Here is a 23,448-nt window from a genome sequence, read left to right as displayed (position 1 = left end):
TGAGGCTCCAGTACTTTGGCCACCTCATGAGAAGAGAAGACTCCCTAGAAAAGACCCTGATGTTGGGAAAGATGGAGGGCACAAGGAGAAGGGGACGACAGAGGATGAGATGGTTGGACAGTGTTCTTGAAGCTACTAACATGAGTTTGGCCAAACTGCGAGAGGCAGTGAAGGATAGGCGTGCCTGGCATGCTCTGGTCCATGGGGTCACGAAAAGTCGGACACGACTGAACGACTGAACAACAACAACAACAACTTCATTAAATGAGTCCGGGGGGGCGTGGCCCTGTCCGAAGCCATGGTAGGTGAGGGCCAAAGGCACGCCCCATATCGGTGACCATCGGGTGAGTCCCTAGCTGATGTGCAGCAGCAGGGGCTTTTCCATTGGTGGTTAACCCTTCCCGGACTGCCAGCATGACGTGCTGGAGAAGGATATAGTCGGTTAGTTCCAGTGCCTAAGCCAATACTGATCAACATCCGTAACCAATAAAGTTGTGGCCTTTTCATGCCCATTAACCTTACTTATTGAGTCCTGTGTCTTCATTTCACCACGGGAGGGGTCGGGATATTGAAATGCAACATGTTGTCTCTTCAGTTCTGTTTTTTTGCCTAGGGAGTCTTGCCTTCAGCATTTTTTCAATAAATGCATGGGGCGGGGAAGCATTTGAGAATCTAACACATCACCTCGTGAGCTACCATGAGTTGCAAAGATACTTCCAGAGGGATCCACGATTTGGAAAATTAAACATGAGGCATATCTAGGACTAAGGACCTGAATGCCTTAGATGATAAATTTGGAGTTAGAAGAACAAATCACTTTCTTTGTCAAGAGTGGAATTGTGGAAATAGGAAGACTTAAAACAGACACAGGATACTTCTCCCTTTTATTTGGTGCTCGAGGATGGAACTAGATATTATGGTAGAAAATGACAATTGTACTCCCTCTGTCAAATGCATGCAAAATTGGGAGGGGCACAGCTGTTTGTCAATTGATTTATACTGGGAGATATAATTGCATGCTTAGGACTTTCTCATGGAAAGGAGGACTATAAAGTACTTAACATTGGCTGGATCATGCACATTTAATTTATATTTTGATGCATATAAAGGGTACAAAATTGAATAATGTGTCGATTCCATCAAGGGGGGGGGGGATAAAAGATTTAAAAAAACCCACTAACCTTTTATTATTATTATTTCAGCATTTGTAGATTTCTGACCTTTTCAGCCACACATAAAAGCTACAATGAATCACCTCCATGGTGCTTGAAGCACTCCCTCTCACCCTAGAATACATTCAACCATTGTTTCTTTTGTCAATATTTCATCCAAACAGAGCGCACACATCTGCAAGGCAATGTGAGCACCCTTTTGTTGGGAGCAGAATGGAGAGGATAAAGGGATAAGTAGCTATTTTATTTTATCTGAACCATAAATTTCATAGGAGCTCTTCATCAGGATTAAAAAATAAAATAAAAATCCCAGTAGCTAATGCATAGTTTCCAACATTTCACAGTGGAAAGTAGGGACACTCTTCTGTATTCATAATGTCCCTAGTCTCATTGCTTGAATGCCCCAATACAAACTTTTTCACCAATAGGTGCTGTTAATAGAGTCCCCCTCCTGTCCCTGGATGCTGCAATGCTCTATTCTTCCCCACAGTTGTTGTTGTCTAGTCGTTTAGTCGTATCCAACTCTTTGTGACCCCATGGACCAGAGCATGGCAGGCACTCCTGTGTGCCACTGCCTCCCACAGTTTGGTCAAACTCATGTTAGTACCTTCGAGAACACTGTCCAACCATCTCGTCCTCTGTCGTCTCCTCCTCCTTGTGCCCTCCATCCTTCCCAATATCAGTGTCTTTTCCAGGGAGTCTTCTCTTCTCATGAGGTGGCCAAAGTTTTGGAGCCTCAGCTTCAGGATCTGTCCTTCCAGTGAGCACTCAGGGCTGATTTCCTTCAGAATGGATAGGTTTGATCTTCTTGCAGTCCACGGGGATTCTCAAGAGTCTCCTCCAGCACCATAATTCAAAAGCATCAATTCTTCAGTGATCAGCCTTCTTTATGGTCCAGCTCTCACTCCCATACCATCACTACTGGGAAAACCATAGCTTTAACTGTATGGACCTTTGTCGGCAAGGTGATGTCTCTGCTTTTTAAGATGCTGTGTAGGTTTGTCATTGCTTTTCCCCCAAGAAGCAGGTGTCTTCTAATTTCATGACTGCTGTTACCATCTGCAGTGATCATGGAGCCCAAGAAAGCAAAATCTCTCACTGCCTCCATTTCTTCCCCTTATATTTGCCAGGAGGTGATGGGACCAGTAGCCATGATCTTAGTTTTTTTGATGTTGAGCTTCAGACCATATTTTGCGCTCTCCTCTTTCACCCTCATTAGAATGTTCTTCGATTCCTCCTCACTTTCTGCCATCAAGGTTGTGTCATCAGCATATCTGAGGTTGTTGATATTTCTTCCAGCAATCTTAATTCCGGCTTGGGATTCATACGGTCCAGCATTTTGCATGATGAATTCTGCATATAAGTTAAATAAGCACAGAGAATGTAAAAGGAATAAAAATAAATAAATCAAGGAAGTTTTTGTCTTTTTGATTAATTATATGCTTGGGTAAAACAAGCACACTGTTTTCCTGTTGTTATTATCAGAAGATCAAAGTGAAGCTCACCAGCCAAAGCATTTGAAATGGAGGGATATCTTAACTCCTTGCTGCTGCCACCAGGGACCTCATGGTACCAGTGGTGGAAAGTGGGATGTTGGTATGTCAGGCTGAGAGATCATGACTGTTTCAAGAATACCCAGTGATCTTCAAGGTGGAATGAGGATTAGAACCTGGGTCGCCCCAGTACCAGTCCACAGTGGAGCCAAATTCACGACATACATTTAAAGCACAATGATACAGTTTTGAACAACCATGGCTTCCCCAAAGAATTCTGGGACCTGTAGTTTGTTAAAGGTTCTGAGAGTTGTTAGGAGACCCTAATTCCCCCCAGAGAGCTACGATTCTCAGAGTTCCCTGGGAAGAGGCATTGATTCTTAATCCCCACTGGGAAGTGTAGCTCTGGGAGAGGAATAAAATCAGAGGCACACTTTGGCTCCCTTGCCAAGGGGCAAGGAGCTGTATCGGCACCTCCAAAGCTGGCAGAGGCCACGGGCCAGAAAATCAAAAAGCTTGTTGCCTTTTGTGCTCCTCCAGTGACTCCTTCTGTGGTCATCAGAGTCATGTCTGCTCTGCTCCACCTCTTTCTCCATCCTTCTCCATTGATCCATCTGCCTTCCTGCCTGCCCGTCTTCCTGCCTCCCTCTCTCTTTCCCTCCATCCACTGCTTTCCCTTCTCCCTCCCTCCCTTTTTCTTCTTCCTGAAACTCTTGCTGCCCCGCCTCTGTTCCCCCCCTCCAAGTCCCACTGGAAGCTCGGCTCACTCTTCTAATAGCATCCTTAGCCAACTGGGAAGGGGGCCCTGCAGGGCTACTATGATGGCCCACACCAGTGACCAAATTCTTCCGCTCAAGCCTGGCCACCCAGAGCTGGGGAGAAGTGGTCCATGGAATGCACAGGCTGGCGGGCTCCTAGCTACTCCGAGTCAGAGTGGAGAGGCATGGTTTTTGCACCCTGCTGGGGCTGCACCCTTGGCAGGGGCCAACCTAGTCAACCCCTAGGTATACTCCTGAATACAAGTCTCAGCACCCTTAAGAAACTTCACCTCCTAGAATGATCACAGTCAGAGTTCAGTTCCAGAAACACCTCTTTCCCCACTGTCAGAGGTAAACAGAGGAATGCCCACCCTGCAGACCTTAAGGAGCAAAAGGCTTAAATGTGGTCCTTAATCCCATAGTCTCGTAGAGTTGGAAGGGACCCAACAGGTCATCTAGTCCAACCCCTTACAAGGCAGGAATCACAGCTAATCACATACTTCTATCAAGATTCTGGCCTTCTGGTAGCCCAAACTTGTTCATTTGATCCTGCAGACCTTCTCTTGCTTTCCCATTCATCCAGTTTTGACAGATGTTGCAATAGGTCAGAGGAGCAGTCTAAGTAGTCTAAGCAGAAGTTTGATTTCTTTACCTGACCAGTACGCTCTGGTTTTTCTATGCCTTCCCATTATGTCTCCAACCCTGCAGAGTGCATGTTGCAACTCTGCTCCATTTGCAGAGTTCGTCAACTCCTGTCACAGCTGTTTCATCACTGCTTGAAGTCAAGGGTGTAATTTTATGTGGGAGAAAGCTCGGGAGACTATGGAACGACTTGCGTTATCTGAAAAGGATTTATTTACCATTTCTCCCAAACAGTAATACATCTATTCAGAGAATATTGAGATCTTATTATATGGAATCATGTCAGCATTTAGAAAATTAGAGGTTTCTTTTTTAAACCTGGAATGAACAGATTTTTTTTTTTTAAAAAAAAATCTTTTTAAAGATGATCAGACTCATAATTTCTCATTGCTCAAGCTGGTTGTCTGGAAGAAAATTGTTAGTTGAGCAGAGGAGAGGGAAGCCTGAGCTTAGAATGTGCCTGAAGAGATTGTACTGAGAGCAGAGATCTGGGTAAGAAACATTTACAAGGCCAGGTGGAATCTCATTGGCCCCTTCTTTCACCTGATCCCTGCAGCACTGATAGATGCAATACCACCTCCGGGCCAATTGCAGTGCTGAATGCAAATCAGAAGCACCTGGTGCTCTGAAAAAGCTACCCAGATGCATTGTGGACAAGACGAGTTACTGCCATGGTCCCCAGATGGAGATCCTCAGAGCCTTCAACTTGTGGCCATTACATTATTTTAAAATGACTGTTAGTAAAGCATTTGGATATTGCTTTTCAGCCCTGAGGACCACCCATTTAGGTAAATTCTTGGCATCCGATTTCCTCTCTGCATCAGCACCATAGCAGTTTAGCAGAATGGTGCTGTTAACAGTGGCGGCAGCAGCGGTGGAGGATGTGGAGAGGACAAATTCCTGGAGGAGAAGGATAATAATGACTACAAGACATTATGGCCATGCTCTGCCTCCATAGTCAAAAGCAGAAATGCTTCTGAATACCAGTTGCTGTAAGCCACAGAATGAGAGAGTGCTCTTGTGCTCGGGTCCTCCATGGGGTTTCCCACCAGCATCTGGTTAGTCACTATGGGATCAGGATGCTGGACTAGATCTATCAGGGCTCTTCTGATGTTCTTATGGCAGGCATGCCCAAGAACCCTTAGCATAGAATTATAGAATCATAGAATCATAGAGTTGGAAGAGACCACAAGGGCCGTCCAGTCCAACTCCTTGCCAAGCAGGAAACACCATCAAAGCATTCCTGACAGATGGCTGTCAAGCCTCTGCTTAAAGACCTCCAAAGAAGGAGACTCCACCACACTCCTTGGCAGCAAATCCCACTGCCGAACAGCTATCACTGTCAGGAAGTTCTTCCTAATGTTTAGGTGGAATCTTCTTTCTTGTAGTTTGAATCCATTGCCCCGTGTCCGCTTCTCTGGAGCAGCAGAAAACAACCTTTCACCCTCCTCTATATGACATCCTTTTATATATTTGAACATGGCTATCATATCACCCCTTAACCTTCTCTTCTCCAGGCTTAACATACCCAGCTCCCCAAGCTGTTCCTTATAAGGCATTGTTTCCAGGCCTTTGACCATTTTGGTTGCCCTCTTTTGGACACGTTCCAGCTTGTCAGTATCCTTCTTGAACTGTGGTGCCCAGAACTGGACACAGTATTCTAGGTGAGGTCTGACCAGAGCGGAATACAGTGGTACTATTACCTCCCTTGATCTAGACGCTATACTCTTATCTGCTGAGGTCATAGGAAAAGCGGCAGAGGAAGATCTCTATCCCATACCTTTTGGGGTGGGGTGTCCTTGCCAGTCAGACTGTGCCAGATGGGGATAGACTATAAACCTGACTTGGTGAATACCCTCTTGATCATCCTCCGTTCACACAACAAGTTCAAATGGCATTGGGAACTGGAGAGGTGCTTCCAATGTGAAACCCATTTCTGCCACAGATTTACCTTGGGAACTTAAGGAAAACCAAAGGCCCGTCTAGTCCAGCGTTCTCTTCTTGCAGTGATCAACCAGATGTCCAGACAGGAGGCTCACAAAGAGAAGCTAAACACAACAGCCACCTCAAGCCATCTCAAAACCACTGGAACCAGCTCTCCATGCATTTGTGAACGCACCTGCCCTTCAGTCTGATTTTCAAATGGATATTTGATGTATATAATCCGTTCTGAGCCTGAAATACATTGACTGAAGTTTGGTGGCTGAAGCTGGGATCTGTTCCTTATCTTGCTCTTCATTCGTTTTTGGCCATTCTCCTTTTCTACGGCTGGGGGGGGGGGTTGTCAAGCTGAGAGGCCATGGCATGGATAAATATCTAACCAATTCTTTGCCAACAGAGAAAAGAGTTTAATAATTTGCTCCCACTGAGCCCCTTTTATGGGGTAATTGCTACTCATTTCATTGGATTTCATCAGCTAAGCAGGATTCCACTGGCTAGTGATGTCTAAATGAGACCTCTTTGCAGGTCAGAACAGGGAGGGAGGGGGAAATCTTGTAGAAAATAGCATTTAATCTATATTGATCTAAAAGTGCTTTATGGTGTTAGAGGTCACCATATTGCTGCTGCCGTGGGCTTGTCTCCGGAGAAATAAAACAAGGTCGTTTTGATCAGCGATGGCCTTTAAGAACATAATGGTACCTCTCAGAGATCAGTAGGTGAACTGGACAATAAGACTCCACCGCCCTGCTGCCTAATTGCCATAGCTGTCAACTTTCCCTTTTTTTTGCGGGAAATTCCCTTATTCCAGTGTAGTTTCCCATTGCAAAAAAAGGGAAAGTTGACAGCTATGGCCATTTCCCAATGCAAAAAAGGAAGGTTGACAGCTCTGCTAATTGCATTTCCTCAGCAACCATCTGAAATGGAGATCTTTAAATTGCCCCAGAGGGAGAGAAAGGTTGTGACTGGTACAACCAGAGGCCTAAATCAGGTTTTTTTGGGGGAAAGAACCATGTATATTTATACAGTCATAACTCGGGTTACATGCTTAATTGGTTCCGTGTTGCTGTACGTAACCCGGAAAACGCACTTTGCGCATGCATGGATTGTGTGCAGGGCAGGTTACACCTCCGGGTTATGGGAGTTCGTAACCTGAAAAGTACGCAACCCGAAGCGTACGTAGCCTGAGGTACGACTGCAATATATATCAGCAGAAGACTGGTGAAAGCATTTCAGTTCATGAGAGATGCAAGCATGATCTACAAATAATATCAAAGGGGGAAATCAAAAGCACTTTATACATAAATGAGTCTTGAGGAAGGGACAGTATAAGTCTGTGCAAGGAGGAAAATGGGGTACCGTGATTACACTGGGAAATAAAGTGTGAAATTGAATCAACTGATATTAAAGCATTAGGGGGAGGAATTCAATGTAGGACTAATTTAAAATCTCTTTCTAGTGTACCAGCTGTGCTAGTGAAATGGCTTCAGCAAGAAAAGACGCAGCAAGCCAGCAAGGTTTCCGTGACTGATTGTGCAAATCAATTGTTGTAGCCCTGATACTTCCTGTTGCACAATTGGTTGCACAACTGGTGGCTCAACAAGCTTCCAGTAGCACAACTGTTGCATTGGATCACAGATTCCATAATGCTGAATTGCAATTTACTGCCAAACTTAAAACCATGGAGAGACTTGGTCTGAATAGAGACATTGGATTCTTATCTCATTAAACACGATAAAGCTATTTTTGGCCATCTCACCCCTTGCTTTTTCCTGTTGCAAGTCGTTAACAGTCGTCAACAAGTTTACCACACCTATCAGCCAATCACCCATTCCCACCACCCTTCTGAGTAATACCGCTTCCCACCCTCTCACTATATATAAAGGTCTGGTGACTTCTGTTTCAATGTATCTGAAGAAGTGTGCATGCACACGAAAGCTCATACCAAGAATAAACTTAGTCGGTTTCTAAGGTGCTACTGGTCAATATATATATATTTCTACTGCATCAGACCAACACGACTACCTACCTTAATCTAGATTCCACAACCATCATTCTCATCCTGATACGGGGTCTTATCCATGTACACTCTCGACTCAGAGCCACTGGAATGGTGCAACTTCATCCTTTCTTCACACCAAGGGGCATTGTGGCAGAGCTTGTACAAGCCCTAGTCACCACAGCAGCAATCTTTCCCCAGTTTTCAGAATCCAGAGGTCCAGGCCAAGATTAATCTCGGTTCTCTCTTTTGCAACAAGAAACAAGCGGATGGTTTATGAGTCTTTTAAATTATGAGCCACAGTTTTCTTCTGCTTAGTAGCTCTGTTGGCATTGCCCTCTGTACCCCTAGACTCTTGAAATGCAAGTAACCCATTTTCTTCCATTGTCCTAAATGGAAATAATTGCAGCCTGGCTCCTCTGCAGAGAAAAAACAACTTATAGATGCAAGGTGATTGAGAAGAGGAGGAGGCGGGGGGAGGAGGAGTTTTGACCTGATATCCTACCTTTCACTCCCCTTAAGGAGTCTCAAAGTGGCTAACCATCTCCTTTCCCTTCCTCCCTCACAACAAACACTGTTTGAGGTGAGTGAGGCTGAGAGACTTCAGAGAAGTGTGACTAGCCCAAGGTCGCCCAGCAGCTGCATGTGGAGGAGCGGGGAAGCGAACCCGGTTCACCAGAGTACGAGTCCACTGCTCTTAACCACTGCACCATGCTGTTTTGTGTCTGTATTATCCCACTAGCAATTGCGGTGGACCTATTTTGGCCCATGGGGCATTAGTCCCTCATCGCTGCTCTCCTGAGAGTCTACAAAACGGGCAGTTGTTTGAGGAGGTGATGAAAAACCAACCTGATCAGTGCCTTGGTTGATCTTCCCTGGCACCCCTCTAACACTCCTGGAATCTGTCAGTTAATTCTGCCACATGTGAAGAAGTAAAAAAGCCAATGCAATTATGGGCTGCAGCTAAAAAAGCCAATGCAATTCTGGGCTGCATCAATAGGAGTATAGCATCTAGATCAAGGGAAGTAATAGTACCACTATATTCTGCTCTGGTCAGACCTCACCTGGAATACTGTGTACAGTTCTGGGCACCACAGTTCAAGAAGGATACTGACAAGCTGGAACGTGTCCAGAGGAGGGCAACCAAAATGGTCAAAGGCCTGGAAACGATGCCTTATGAGGAACGGCTTAGGGAGCTGGGTATGTTTAGCCTGGAGAAGAGAAGGTTAAGGGGTGATCTGATAGCCATGTTCAAATATATAAAAGGATGTCATATAGAGGAGGGAGAAAGGTTGTTTTCTGCTGCTCCAGAGAAGCGGACACGGGGCAATGGATTCAAACTACAAGAAAGAAGATTCCACCTAAACATTAGGAAGAACTTCCTGACAGTAAGAGCTGTCCGACAGTGGAATTTGCTGCCAAGGAGTGTGGTGGAGTCTCCTTCTTTGGAGGTCTTTAAGCAGAGGCTTGACAGCCATCTGTCAGGAATGCTTTGATGGTGTTTCCTGCTTGGCAGGGGGTTGGACTGGATGGCCCTTGTGGTCTCTTCCAACTCTATGATTCTATGATTCTAAGTCCTTCTTTTCTTGCTCATTCATATATCCTCCAGGTCTTCCAGGTGACATCCATTCATGAGATGTTCAACCAGACTCCACCCTGTATGTATGCATGTATGTGGAATGGTCAGGCTGGCAGAGCATTTTTTTAATTTTAAAATTTCAATTTAGACTTAACGTGACATGATTTGCAGCCTCCCCCCCCCTCTTCCCGGATCATTTCTTGGAGTGTGGAGGGTTAACCGGCTGATCGAAAAGATGAACAAGATTAAACATTTATTGCCATGTTAATAAATGATTGCACCTGTGTTGGAGGCAAATATAAATGTTAAGGGGCCTCATTATAAATTCATAGCAGCTCCGCAAGGATAACTGTTTAAAGAAGTCTCTCCCCGTCAGTCTGGATACGGGAATTGTAGGCCAGGCTCTGAGGGGAACAGGGCCTGCCCAATACATACATTTCACTGCCTGAGGTGAACCAGCAAATGGAGTCTCCCCTCAGAATCCTGGGAATTGTAGTTTGAAAGGCTGCGTCTGGTGTCAGGGAATATAAGTCCCTGGGACAAGATTCAGCCTTTCAGACCTGTCTGTTCTGCATCCTCCGTGAGTGTTTTTGACTTAAATGTGTATTTGAGTGCCTAATGCTTCTCGCTTGCCTGAATGGAGGATAGACAGTGATGCGCGAGTGTGAAGAAACTAGCCTACTGTATAAAAATAGAACAGGAAGCGATAACTTCTAGCAGTGAGAAAGGCAGCTTATTCAGCGATCCTGGAGGTGTTCCTGTGCTCAGTTTATTAGAAGGAAAGCATACAAAACCAGCAGCAAATAAACCTCCAGTCTCACCACAGAAAATGAGAAAAACCTGCCCTCCTTCCGACCTCTGCCACCGAAGCAGCTGCCTCATCGAGGCTCAAAATAGGGCCAGTTCTGTTGGGCAACACGCACATGACTCTCACCCGGGTGGCAGGGAGTGTGGGCAAGCTTGGTTTGGTGGTGTGTCCCCTCCCCCCGAGAAGTGTTGTACTTGCATCACTACATACCCTCCAAGTGTGCCGTTTTAAGTGGGACATCCCATATTGACAGACCACCCCAGCTTCTAATTCGGAGTATCCCATTTTGGCTCCTTTTCTCTGGCTGTGGCAGAATGTGGGACCAGAAGATGGGCATTTGGGGTTCTGTGCTGCAGCGCAAGTCAGTTGGCTCACACCAGAGTGCAGGACCAAAAAAATGGGGGGGTCCAGTGGCAGAAGAAGCTGCTCAGGTCGTTGCGGGGTGCACCACAGGGCCTCCGGAGTCTGCCTGCCTCCCAGCCACCCTACAGCTGGAGGGGGGCAGCAGGCAGACTGTTTGGGGCAGCATGGAGCCTGTGTGCGCCCAAGCCACCGCGTCTCTCTTGGGCGCGCTGCAGTCCCCACGGAGAGTGCCGCCCGACATTTTATCACCCCCCTCAGTGGTGACACCCAGGGCGAACCACACCCACCACACCCCCTTCCTGCGCTCCTGGGGGGATTACCTTGACCTTGCCACTCTTCCTCCTTTTGTCATGGGGCTTCCAGAAGCTGGCTTCCAGAAGTATGTCTTCAGCGTTGGCAGAGGAGGAGGAGAAATATGTGCCTTTCTCTAGACTGCTCTTGGCTGGTGGAGCATCTCCTGAGGCAGTGCAGGAGGAGGAGGCCAGCGAGCAGATGCCAGCAGACAAAGGTGGGAGCAGAGGGGGAGGGGTGAGTGGCCAAGCGAGCGACGGGGTCAGTGGGAGGGTGGCTTGTCTTGATTTGCCCTCTTAAAAGGTTGGGGGATATGTCACTATTTGGGATGCACCTAGGCCTTAGATTATAATCTGTTTCTCCCAACCTCCCAGATTTCTGCAGTGATGTCAGATGGTAGTGCCGGGATGTTGCCTGGGTGGGAAGTTTTGTGAGCAGAACTTTTGGGCTTGATCCCAGTGCACCAGCTCCAGACTCTGCAATGGCAGAGTGACTGGTTTGGGATCTAGCAGATCACTGACCATCTCAGCCCCATGCTCAGATCACACCATTTCAGGACTTTCCTCTAGGCTCTGCCAGTGAATAGCCCACCACTGTGACCCCTGACCACAGGTTTGATGCAGGAGGGGGGTGCGGAGGGGGGTGCGGACCGTACAGTCCACCCCGGGTATCACCCTGATGCGGTGTGACAAAATGGCAGGCAGCATTCATCACTGCGAGGCCTGCAGAGTGCACAAGCCACGCGTCTTGGCGCCTGCAGGCTCTGTGCTGTCTGCCCGCTGCCTCCCCCCGGCTGTAGGGCAGCTGAGGCCCCACTGTATGCCCATCCCTATGGGCGCCACACACCCCATCTCGTCCCTATGGGCACCGCACACCCCATAGTGTGTGATGCCCATAGGGGATGGGGCACGGGGCATCCATAGAGATGGAGTGCGCCACAGCACCTATAGGGACGGGACGGGACAGGGTGTGCCCCGTTCAGTCCCTATGGGCGCCGTGTGCCCCACCCCTATGGACACCGCACCCTGTCCCTATGGATGGTTCGCCCCATCCTTATGGGTGGTTTGCCCTGCCCCTGGGCACCCCCCCCCCCATGTGCCCAAGAGCACATGGGCTTTTGCTCAGATCAGACAAGGCTGTCTATGTTCTTTTTAAGCAAAAACAAAATAAAGAGAGAAAATGACTGTCTGGTAGGAGGGCATGGCATTGATCTCTGTCTGCAGTTTGATACTATAGTAATAGACGAATCTGTTGCTGATGACATGCTTTTTGGTTTCATCAGAATATTAAAATCCTGTCCAAAACTGCACCTATGTATAAATTAGGGACAGTTATCTCTGAATTATATATGCAGCAGAAGAGGCAGCTGTATTAAAATGAGGCTTTTAAATGAGAATGAGTAAATGAAATACATGGGTAAGTCTGGAATTGAAATAAATACATAAAGATGCAGAGGAGAACGACTATAATGAATGGTATGTTTATTGTACCAAAGGGAGAAAAAAGAATATTCCAATTGAATTGTTGTCATTATTCCCTAAAATCTTGAATTGCAAGTCATCATATAGATATTTAATGAATATTTGATAAGGTTTTGAAGAACTCTCTGTTACGACGGCATGATTTAATTTCAAGCTGCTCAATAAAAAATAGAAAGATAGTTGTTTGAGACGATTGGGTGACTTCTTTAACCCTTGTACTGCCCGTGATTTGCCGGTTGTCTCAAATATCTGAAACAATTAGCTTCCTCCCTTCAGATTATGCAACAAGAACACCACAAGTCTTCCATGCAAATGAGAAGAAGCATTCAGTATGGGAGAAGAAGAAGAAGAAGAAGAAGAAGAAGAAGAAGAAGAAGAAGACATCTTTAGCATTTTTTTCAGTCCCATTCATTTGTGAACAATCCTTCCTTCTGTTGTATTGCAGGGTGAATGGGGAATACCGGTAGCTCAGCAGTGAAACATGTGCTAGGTTAATTCCCCCAATCTTTTGGTTGTTGTCCATTACAGAAGCACACTTCTCAATTTGTTCCTGTGGCAATTTCATGGCACAATGTGCAAGGAATTTCAGTTGCCACGAAGTTGCAAAATGTTATGCTGCAAATGTGGAAATGAAAGTCCAGCCATGTATGTTTATCTGTTAAGGAATTATGTGTGAACTACCTGCAACAATCAGAATCTAAGCATCAGTCAAATCCACCATCCTATTTTCAGGAGTAGTGTTCAAGTTGCCTTTGGGAAGCCCACATAAAGGGTGTGGAGACCCAGCCCATTATGTCCATAGTATCTGTTATTCGGGGATAGGATGCATGTGTACATTTTTGTTGTTGTTCAGTCGTTCAGTCGTGTCTGACTCTTCGTGACCCCATGGACCAGAGCACTCCAGGCACTCCTGTCTTCCACTGCCTCCCACAGTTTGGCCAAACTCATGTTAGTAGCTTCGAGAACACTGTCCAACCATCTCATTCTCTGTTGTCCCCTTCTTGTGCCTTCCATCTTTCCCAACATCAGGGTCTTTTCCAGGGAGTCTTCTCTTCTCATGAGGTGACCAAAGTACATACAGACATGTAAATGGGTTTCCAGAATGGTGTACAGTGTTCTGGATTTAGAACATAGATAAGAGTTAATGCACTCTTTTTGGGCAAAACAACCCCCCACCCCTTGAAGAAATATTTCAATGGGGTTATTTGGATCCTTTGTATCAGATTTAATGGTAAAAACTAACACATTTGATTAGAATGGAATAAAGAAATCATAGATTGGATGAATTCACAGTAAATTGGTTGCATTGTAAAAAAAAACATTCTAGTGCATCATATGCAATTTTGCAGCATTATATTAATAATTTAATTATAGTATATCAAAAATGGGGAAATCTAGTTTTTATCTAGTCCATGTTGTAGTAAGAATGGATCAGCTTTTGCTTTTGTGTAGTTTTCGATGGTCACAATTTTTCTTATATTTATATTTTAAAAAAGAAGAGAATGCTTTTATGTGCGAATTAATGCCTCGAATATAAGGGACAGGTCTTCTCAGTGGTGGCCCCATATTTGTGCTCCTCTCTGAAAGGAGTTACAGTTGCCCCTTGTACAGTTCAGGGATATATTTATTCATTGCAGTAGTCACCCTTTAGCCCGATAGCCTCTCAGAAGGGCATACATAAACTGTTTCTAAGTTTGTCCCTGCCTTCAGGCTCACCATCTAAGAAGGCAAGACACACAAGGAAATAGGAAATGAAGGGAGGAGGGGAAAGCAATTTCAAACGCAACTGGTCATAATGTTGCACCCAGTGGCCAGTTATGGTTCTGATTGTTTTCCCTTGAGAAATAACAGCAACTCTTCTCCTTCCCACCCCCAGATTAGATCCACTAGCAGAGCCGTGACAGTGTCTAGGCCAGGAGGACAGGACAGTTATTCCTCAGACAGCTGCCTTCTAAGCTGTTAGAATCCCCTTTTAAACGTCTCTCAAAAAATCAATAGTTTTGAGTTACTTTCAGCTGTGAATTTCTGATTATTAAATGGCTATATTACTACTGGTTTTTAATCATGTATTTCCTGATGGTTTGATTGGTTAAAAAGAAACACATACACACAAAAAACACACCACATTGAGCCGGATTGCAGGATAGATATTTTTTTAACTGCCATTTAAAATTGTGGTGTTTCATTGAATTGTATTTTACTGAATATTGTAGCTGCTTTTCGCTTGCTCTCCCTGCCCTGCAAGCCATATCGGGAGGGCTTTGCTCAGAAAGGCAGCCTGGAAACATTAAAATAAAATAAAATAAACTGCACAATCCAGTGGTGTTTATTATTATTATTATTATTATTATTATTATTATTATTATTATTAAAAATGCACAAAATGCTTTGGGATCCTGACTGCTTTCGCCTCCCAGACACCATAGCTTTGAGATCTTCTAAACAATCACAGCTACCGACTTTGGGGACGCTCCAGTGTTGAAATCCCTGTTGCGTTCCCTTCACTTTTAGAAAATGTATCAAATGTGCTCGTGGGCAGCCAGGTGGGAGTTCATGCCTTAACTTTCTGATGGACTTCTCTGCAGTTTGCGATGATTCTTCTCCTGCCCATTGATTTCCTATCAGAAAGACTTGGCGCAATAACCGTGTGCATATATATAATAAATGATGGCTACCAAAAGGCTGAACGACGCGCTCTTTGTGAGCACTCCATGCTACCTGGATTTTTATTGATTGCAAGGGGGTGGGTTGTGCTACAAGGGACAGCAATAAAGCTAAGAAGACAGATGAGATGCATTTTGAATGATGTGAGTAGGCAGCGACAGTCTTGTATATTCATAGTCTTGCCCTCCTGGCATCTGAGGCATGCAGAGGAATGAATGAATGGTAGGTTCTGCACGGTGATAGAATGGACTGTACCACACAAGAGTGATTGGGATTTCCATGCATTTGGGAAAAAAAGATGAAATTAACTAATATTTTAGTTAAGGGAAGGTAGACAAGTCAATAATATGCTTAGCAAAAACTGAATCTAAGAACATAAGAAGAATGATTTTGAATCAGGCCCAAAGGCCCATCTAGTCCAACATCAGGAAACAAAGTCCTTGAAAAATAGACTATACTTGCTTTTCGCTGTGACGTCCGTTGAAGGCAAGATTTCTGCATGTCTATTTTTAAGGTCTTTAATTTATTATCATTATAGTAACAAACCAAAACTATTAATATACTGCAGAACTGGTTCTTTTCCAAATGTCATATGGTGTTTGTTCTGCTAACTCAGAGAATCCAGCGTGACAGTGCCTACACTTTGGAACTCCCTGCCCACTGATATTAGGTTGGTGGCTTTTGGTGTTGACTCTGCCCTCTGTGAGCTTTTTTCCCCTAACAGATTACCTGAGTGAATAGGGGTTGGCAGGGGTTGGGGAGAAGGTTCTTCACCTGTACTCTGAGGCCTGTGTAAGTTCTCAGTCCTAGAGAAATGATTCTCCTCCTCTATTTTCTGGTAGAAACTGGACTGCAGACATTCTGGCACCCTTGTCTCCCTGACCAGTTGGAACATCCATGGCTATTCGACATCATCATACCCATCAGTCAGTTGAGCCAATCAGCTCCAGAGGTTGCATATAATAATAATAATAATAATAATAATAATAATAATAATAATAATAATAATAATAAATTATTTTTGTTTTATTTATACCCCGCCCTTCCCAGCTCAGGGCGGCTAACACTAATTAAAATCACAGAAAAACATAAACACAATCATTTTAAAATAACAGATTAAAATACAAATTTAAAAATTCAATATTAAAACTGCAGTTTCATTTTCAAATAACCCACCAATAAAAGAATGAAGCATAAATATCAAACAGAAACCAACCCAAAGGCCAGGTGGAACAGCTCCGTCTTGCAGGCCCTGCGGAAAGATGCCAAATCCCGCAGGGCCCTGGTCTCTTGTGATAGACTGTTCCACCAAGTCAGGGCCAGTGCTGAGAAGGCCCTGGCCCTAGTTGAGGCCAACCTAGCATCTTTGTTGCTTGGGACCTCCAAAAGATTATTATTTGAGGACCTTAAGGTCCTACACGGGACATACCAGGAGAGGCGGTCCCTTAGGTACGAGGGTCCTAAGCCGCATAACATCACTAGTCCAATATACAGTATTGTAGGTTACTGAAAACAGGAATGAAAAGCATTAGGCTGAGGATTTTGTCTTCAACTTTCTTTCATTTCTATTCTGGACAAGTTATGCATGAGATATGTTGCTGTGCTGGTCACTTTAGGATAACAAATGTGTACAATAACAAATATATTAACAAAGTGCAGAGCTGAGGAGGGAATATAACTCACTTCTTATCAAGGTCAAGGTGTGAGTCAGGAATAGTTTTTTTTAAAAAAAAAATCTGCCATTGAGATTTTTTTTTTTTTAAATCCCATCCCTGCTTAGGGCTCTATTTTTTCAGTTATTCATAAATGCAAACTACTTGGTTTTGGTTTTACTGAGCTGCAAATCACAGCTGCTAATCATTGACGCATCATTTCCATCCCTTTCTGTTTCCCCAGCGATGACAATGCAGTTTATCAGCCACCGGTTCCCCGACTACCATGATCCCACCATAGGTAAGTTAAACCCTCTTTGTTACTCCAGCACTTTGGGCCATGGAGCAATGAGAAATTGGGCTTCCAACTGCTGAAAATGTTTCTCATTGATTGCATCCCCTTTATCCAAGTAACCCATTAATTAACCAATTAAATGGAAATACATTTGCATATAAATCGGCACCTGAATATCATTTCCACGTTCGAAATTCTGAAGGGAGAACAAGATTGCCTGCAGCATGATAAACCAAAGCTACTACATGTGGTTTGAAGAAATGGCTCCCTTTAGGATTTCTTTGTTGTTTAGTACACCATGAACACACTGGAACTAAAATAGCCTTGAAAAATAGGGAAAGGGGACCATAATCATAACCATGTTAGCATATTGGTTCTCAGTGTTTTATGAACTCAACTTTTAGTTGATTAATCTGCTGATGATGCAGATGAAAAGCTATAGCAGCCCTGGTTGAAATGAACCATGCCCATTGTGTTGGAAATAACTACACAGTCCCTTTATGTATGAGCAGAGGCATATCTAAGCTCCCTTGCACCCTTCAAAGCCAAGAGAGACCATGGAACAGAAGAAGAAGAAGAAGAAGAAGAAGAAGAAGAAGAAGAAGAAGAAGATCATTTTGGATTTGATATCCCGCATTCCACTACCCGAAGGAGTCTCAAAGCGGCTCACATTCTCCCTTCCCTTCCTCCCCCACAACAAACACTCTGTGAGGTGAGTGGGGCTGAGAGACTTCAGAGAAGTGTGACGAGCCCAAGGTCACCCAGCAGCTGCATGTGGAAGAGCGGAGACACGAACCCGGTTCCCCAGATTATGAGTCTGCCGCTCTTAACCACTAAAACAGAAACTTTAGAAGCTTGCTTTTCAACACCTTTTGTGCTCCACACCAGTGAATGGATTCCCCCGCAAAGGCACCCACAGGAGCCTGCACACACCACCCAGCTGTCCAGGGCAGTAGAGGAGCAGTCCAGGGAGCGTGTTAGGGGATGGGCTCCTAGTCACTCTGAGCCACAGTGGAAAGGCACAATTTTTGTGTACCTCCCAGGCCTGCGTCCTTGGCAGGAACAAACCTTGGCCAACCCCTGGGTATGTTGCTGTGTGTGACTAACTCTCCATGTTCTTCCTTCTCAGCATAGACCTTCTTTTAGGGTCCTGCCAGAGAGCTGTATATAACCCAGTTCAGTAAAGCAGTTTGTTACCAACACCCGTGTGCAGCCTGAATATTGCAAAGGTTCAACTGGCAAGTTTTGCAATGTGAACTTTGTGAAACCTTCGAAAATTCAAAATGGCAGTTACTTGGCCGGGGATTTCGGGAGATGCCTAACAGTAAGATTAGCTTTTAGGTTGGTATTTCAGAATCCAGTGTTTTTGTGCAAGGGGAGGCAGGCTTTTTAGGCCTGTGGGCACATTTGGATTGTTGAGCGAGTGCCAATGGCACCACCTGCTCTGGCAATTTCTCTCCCTCTTCCCCTCAGATTTGCTCCCCCTCAAACAGAAAAAGAGCTAGAGCACACCCATGCAAACACGTCACATGTCCTAAGTCAGATATAGAAGAAGCCTTGAAAATCACATAGGGCTTAAAGAGGAAGTTGGCAAGAGTGACACTCTTGAAACTTCCTTCTTCAGCTCTATGTACTTTTCCAAGGAGAACAGGGTAACAACACTCACCACCTCATGCATGACCCAAGAGGCAGTGGTGTGGTGAGTCAGAGACTCTGTTGACACCAGGGGAAGACCTCAAGTACACCACTACACCCATGGGCTCCTTGAGGGCAACCTCAATGTACCTACATCCTGATGTACCTACTAAGTGTGAACTTGTAGCAAAAAAGGATGAAATTTCTGTATACAGAGCAGCTCATAATTTGACCAACAGAAATACTGCAAGTCATTCATAAAAGACTGAATGAAATGGTTTGGAATAGTCCTTCTCTGAGTATCTGAATCTATTTTAAGGCCCGTTGATGGGTGGGGCAAAACATTTTTTTTTTTTTAATTTAAAGCTGTGGTCAAGGTAGTGTGTGACACGGGCTAGAGCTCAACTTCGAGCCTACCAAGTGGCAATAGCAACGGCGAAGAGGACCTTCTTCACCGTTTCTATTGCATCTGCAGAAAACAGCAGCAGGAGACTCTTCCAGGTGGTTCGCAATCTAGCAGAACCACCTTCATCATCGGGGCCTGGTAGGGACCCCAAGATCTCCTGCAATGCTTTTGCAAAGTTTTTTGCAGATAAAGTCGCTCAGATTCGGAAGGAGGTAGATTCCGCTGTGGGAGCAGGGCCGGGGCGGGAGAGTGCTAGAGCTCTGTCTAGTCATGTTTCATGGGATCAATTTCAATCTGTTACCTCCGAGGATGTGGACAGGCTGCTTGGACGAGTGAAACCGACCACCTGTCTCCTTGATCCTTGCCCATCCTGGCTAATAAAAGCGAGCCGGGAAGGACTGGGCGATGGGCTCCGCGGGGTGGTGAACGCTTTCCTCTGCGAGGCAGTCTTCCCATACTCGCTGAAAGAGGCGGTCATTAAACCGCTTCTTTAAAAAACATCTTTAGACCCGGCCAATATGGCCAGCTATCGCCCAGTCTCAAATCTACCATTCTTGGGCAAGGTGATTGAGCGGGTGGTTGCGGAACAACTCCAGGCACGCCTGGAGGATGCGGACCATTTGGATCCCTTCCAATCGGGATTCAGGCCTCATCATGGGACTGAAACTGCCTTGGTCGCACTGGTCGATGATCTCCGGCGGGCTAGGGACAAAGGTGAGAGCTGTTTCCTAGTTCTGCTGGATCTCTCAGCGGCCTTTGACACCATCGACCATAACATCCTTCTGGACCGGCTAGAGGGGTTGGGAGCTGGAGGCACTGTTATGCAGTGTTCAGAAAGTGGTGATGGGGGATGAGTGTTCAGACCCCTGGGCTCTCACTTGTGGGGTGCCTCAGGGTTCCGTCCTCTCCCTCATGCTTTTTAATATCTATATGAAGTCACTGGGAGAGATCATCAGGGGGTTTGGGCTGGGTGTTCATCAGTATGAGGATGATACCCAGCTCTACCTCTCTTTCAAATCAGAACCAGTAAAGGCGGTGAAGGTCCTGTGTGAGTGCCTGGAGGCGGTTGGAGGATGGATGGCGGTTAACGGATTGAGGTTGAATCCTGACAAGACAGAAGTACTGTTTTGGGGGGATAGGGGGCGGGTGGGTGTGGGGGACTCCCTGGTCCTGAATGGGGTAACTGTGCCCCTGAAGGACCAGGTGCGCAGCCTGGGAGTCATTTTGGACCCACAGCTGTCCATGGAGGCACAGGCTAATTCTGTGTCCAGGGCGGCTGTCTACCAGCTCCATCTGGTACACAGGCTGAGACCCTACCTGCCCGCAGACTGTCTCGCCAGAGTGGTACATGCTCTGGCTATCTCCCGCTTGGACTACTGCAATGCGCTCTGCGTGGGGCTACCTTTGAAGGTGACCCGGAAACTGCAATTAATCCAGAATGCGGCAGCTAGACTGGTGACTGGGAGTGGCCGCTGGGACCACATAACACCGGTCCTGAGAGATCTACATTGGCTCCCAGTACGTTTCCGAGCACAATTCAAAGTGTTGGTGCTGACCTTTAAAGCCCTAAACGGCCTCGGTCCTGTATACCTGAAGGAGCGTCTCCACCCCCATCGTTCAGCCCAGACACTGAGATCCAGTGCAGAGGGCCTTCTGTCGGTTCCCTCACTGCGAGAAGCAAAGCTACTGGGAACCAGGCAGAGGGCCTTCTCGGTAGTGGCGCCTGCCCTGTGGAACGCCCTCCCGTCAGAAGTCAAGGGAATAAACAACTACCTGACATTCAGAAAAAACCTGAAGGCAGCCCTGTTTAGGGAAGTTTTTAAACTGTGATATTTTAAATGTATTTTAATGTTTGATGGAAGCCGCCCAGAGTGGCTGGGGAGACCCAGCCAGATGGGCGGGGTACAAATAATAAATTATTATTATTATTATTATTATTATTATTATTATTATTATTATTATTATTATTATTATCTGTGCTAGCAAGTGGGTAGGAAGCTTATAATTTTTCATGTAAACAATCTAGATCCTATACCTAAGAAGGCTGAATTCTCCAGCCTGCATGTAATGTCTGCACTGAGAATTTAACTTCCATTCCATAACAGAACCTGTTTTTCTTTCTTTCGTAAGTCATTAATTTATACCAGCCAGGAGTTTTTGACAGCAACAGAGCCCCACCCCAAGCTTCCAAATATATATTTGCAACCACAATAAGGACTAGAAACCTGCTTGTTTGTTAAGATTCTCAGGAAGATGGATCCTGTGCCATTTGCCTTATTGTGTCTCCTTTTCCGTTCTGTGGTCCTATAGAAATGTGATATGTCTTTCCAGCCTTGCCCACAATGCTATCAAGGAAAGGCCAGACCAAATTGTAACCCCGTGTCTTTTGAGTCTTCTGAATTATTGGTTTGCAATTGCCGTTGCAACAGCATTCTGTGGCAACAAGCAACATCGGATGTCACTGTCCATCAGGCCCTTTTGCTTGATCCCAGAGATGGTGGGCATTGTTATAAATTCCTAGTATCACCTTTAAAAGGGAAGAGTGAGTGATGATCCCAGAGGTACCCTTCTGGATGTCCACAGGGCACATTCATCACTTTGGATTAACATTGCTGAGCATTCGGTGCTGACAGATGGCTGAGAGCAAACATTTATCTGGCTATAAAAGGAGATGGCTTTAAGAGAACGAAAGACAGAAGTTTGCCGCACTCCGTTTTCTTTGAGCTCTAACCATTTCCTCATCTTTAACCATTTCCTCATCTTTCACACTTCATATCTGCAGGAAAGAACAGCTCCCAGACAACAGGTGGGGTGTGGGGTGGAGGTTTTACTTTTGCACCAGTTGGCAGAAGAGTAGAGAGGGTCAGACATTCCCCTTAAGCCAGTTTTGGGCTCAGGACCGCAATACCTCAAGGATCACCTCTCTCCATATGAACCTACCTGGAAGCTAGATTCAGGCAGGTAGCCGTGTTGGTCTGACGCAGTCAAAATAAATAAATAATAATAATTTAATTAAAAGGTATCTGAAAAAGTGTGCATGCACACAAAAGCTTATACGCAGAACAAACTTAGTTGGTCTCTAAGGTGCTACTGGACATTTATTTATTTATTTTTTATTTTTTATTTCGACTACCTGTACCCTGTTATCATCCTCTGAGCCCCTTCTTCGTTTGGCCACTCCATGAGGGGTCTGGAGCCAGTGTGGTGTAGTGGTTAAGAGTGGTAGACTCGTAATCTGGTGAACCAGGTTCGCGTCTCTACTCCTCCACATGAAGCTGCTGGGTGACCTTGGGCTAGTCACACTTCTCTGAAGTCTCTCAGCCCCACTCACCTCACAGAGTGTTTGTTGTGGGGGAGGAAGGGAAAGGAGAATGTTAGCCGCTTTGAGACTCCTTAAGGTAGTGATAAAGCAGGATATCAAATCCAAACTCCTCCTCCTGCTCTTCTTCTTCTTCTTCTTCTTGGTGGCAACACAAGAATGGGCCTTTTCTCTGGTGGCTCTCCATTTGTGGAATGCTCTCACCAGAGAGGTTCGCTTGTCACCTTCATTATACACCTTTAGGTGCCAGGCAAAATCGTTGCGCTACAACCAGGCCTTGGGCTAATTAACATCCTATAACCTTTCAAATGTGTTTGTGGGATGGGGTGAGAGGAGGGGAGTTGTTGCGTGTGGTGGTTGTTATGAATTTTGTGCTTTTATCTTGTATTTTTATGTTGTGAACTTCCTTGAGAACTGCGGATGAAGGGCAGTATACTACTACTACTACTACTACTACTAATAATAATAATAATAATGTTTAGTTAGTTGGTTAGCACAGCGTTTAAAACTTAGACTAAAACATCATTAGGGCAGCATTCATGATGCAAAGGCCTCCTGAAATAAAATCATTTTAACCTGGCATCTAAATCTTTGCAGGGACGACGACTGCCTTATATTTTTTTAGGAAGGTAGTTCCATAAAGTTGGGTCCACTAGGCTGGAGTCACAACTCTCATTGACACAAGTAATGCTTCTGAGCCATGGAGGACCAGAATTAGATCTCCCCCAGGTGATCTCTGTGATCAGCCTGGGACATACAGGGCAAGGTGGTCTTTCAGATACCCTGGGCCTAAGTTGTTCAGCAGCTTAGACACTGGTACAAGAATCATGAACAAGAATCACTGGTACAAGAATCATGAACATGACCCAGTATCAGATGGGAATCCAGTGCAGATTATTTAACAGTACTGGCACACACTGGTGGTTGTTCCCATCACCATTCTATCCATGGCA

General features: G+C 45.4%; 1 protein-coding gene across 2 annotated transcripts in view; it reads left to right on the top strand.

Moving 5' to 3' along the window:
• Positions 1 to 23,448, top strand: part of RIT2 (Ras like without CAAX 2) — a 215,272-nt gene that overhangs the window by 43,963 nt on the left and 147,861 nt on the right. For both annotated transcript variants that reach the window (XM_033164610.1, XM_033164609.1), the window contains exon 2: positions 17,085 to 17,141. In XM_033164610.1, the coding sequence (XP_033020501.1) occupies positions 17,085 to 17,141 (57 nt within the window). The remainder of the gene's footprint in view (positions 1 to 17,084; positions 17,142 to 23,448) is intronic.

Source organism: Lacerta agilis, chromosome 11 (assembly GCF_009819535.1).
Source record: "Lacerta agilis isolate rLacAgi1 chromosome 11, rLacAgi1.pri, whole genome shotgun sequence".
Classification (NCBI taxonomy): Eukaryota; Metazoa; Chordata; class Lepidosauria; order Squamata; family Lacertidae; genus Lacerta; species Lacerta agilis.
The sequence above is the reverse complement of the archived record's forward strand: the minus strand, read 5'-3'. Positions and strand labels throughout refer to the sequence as shown.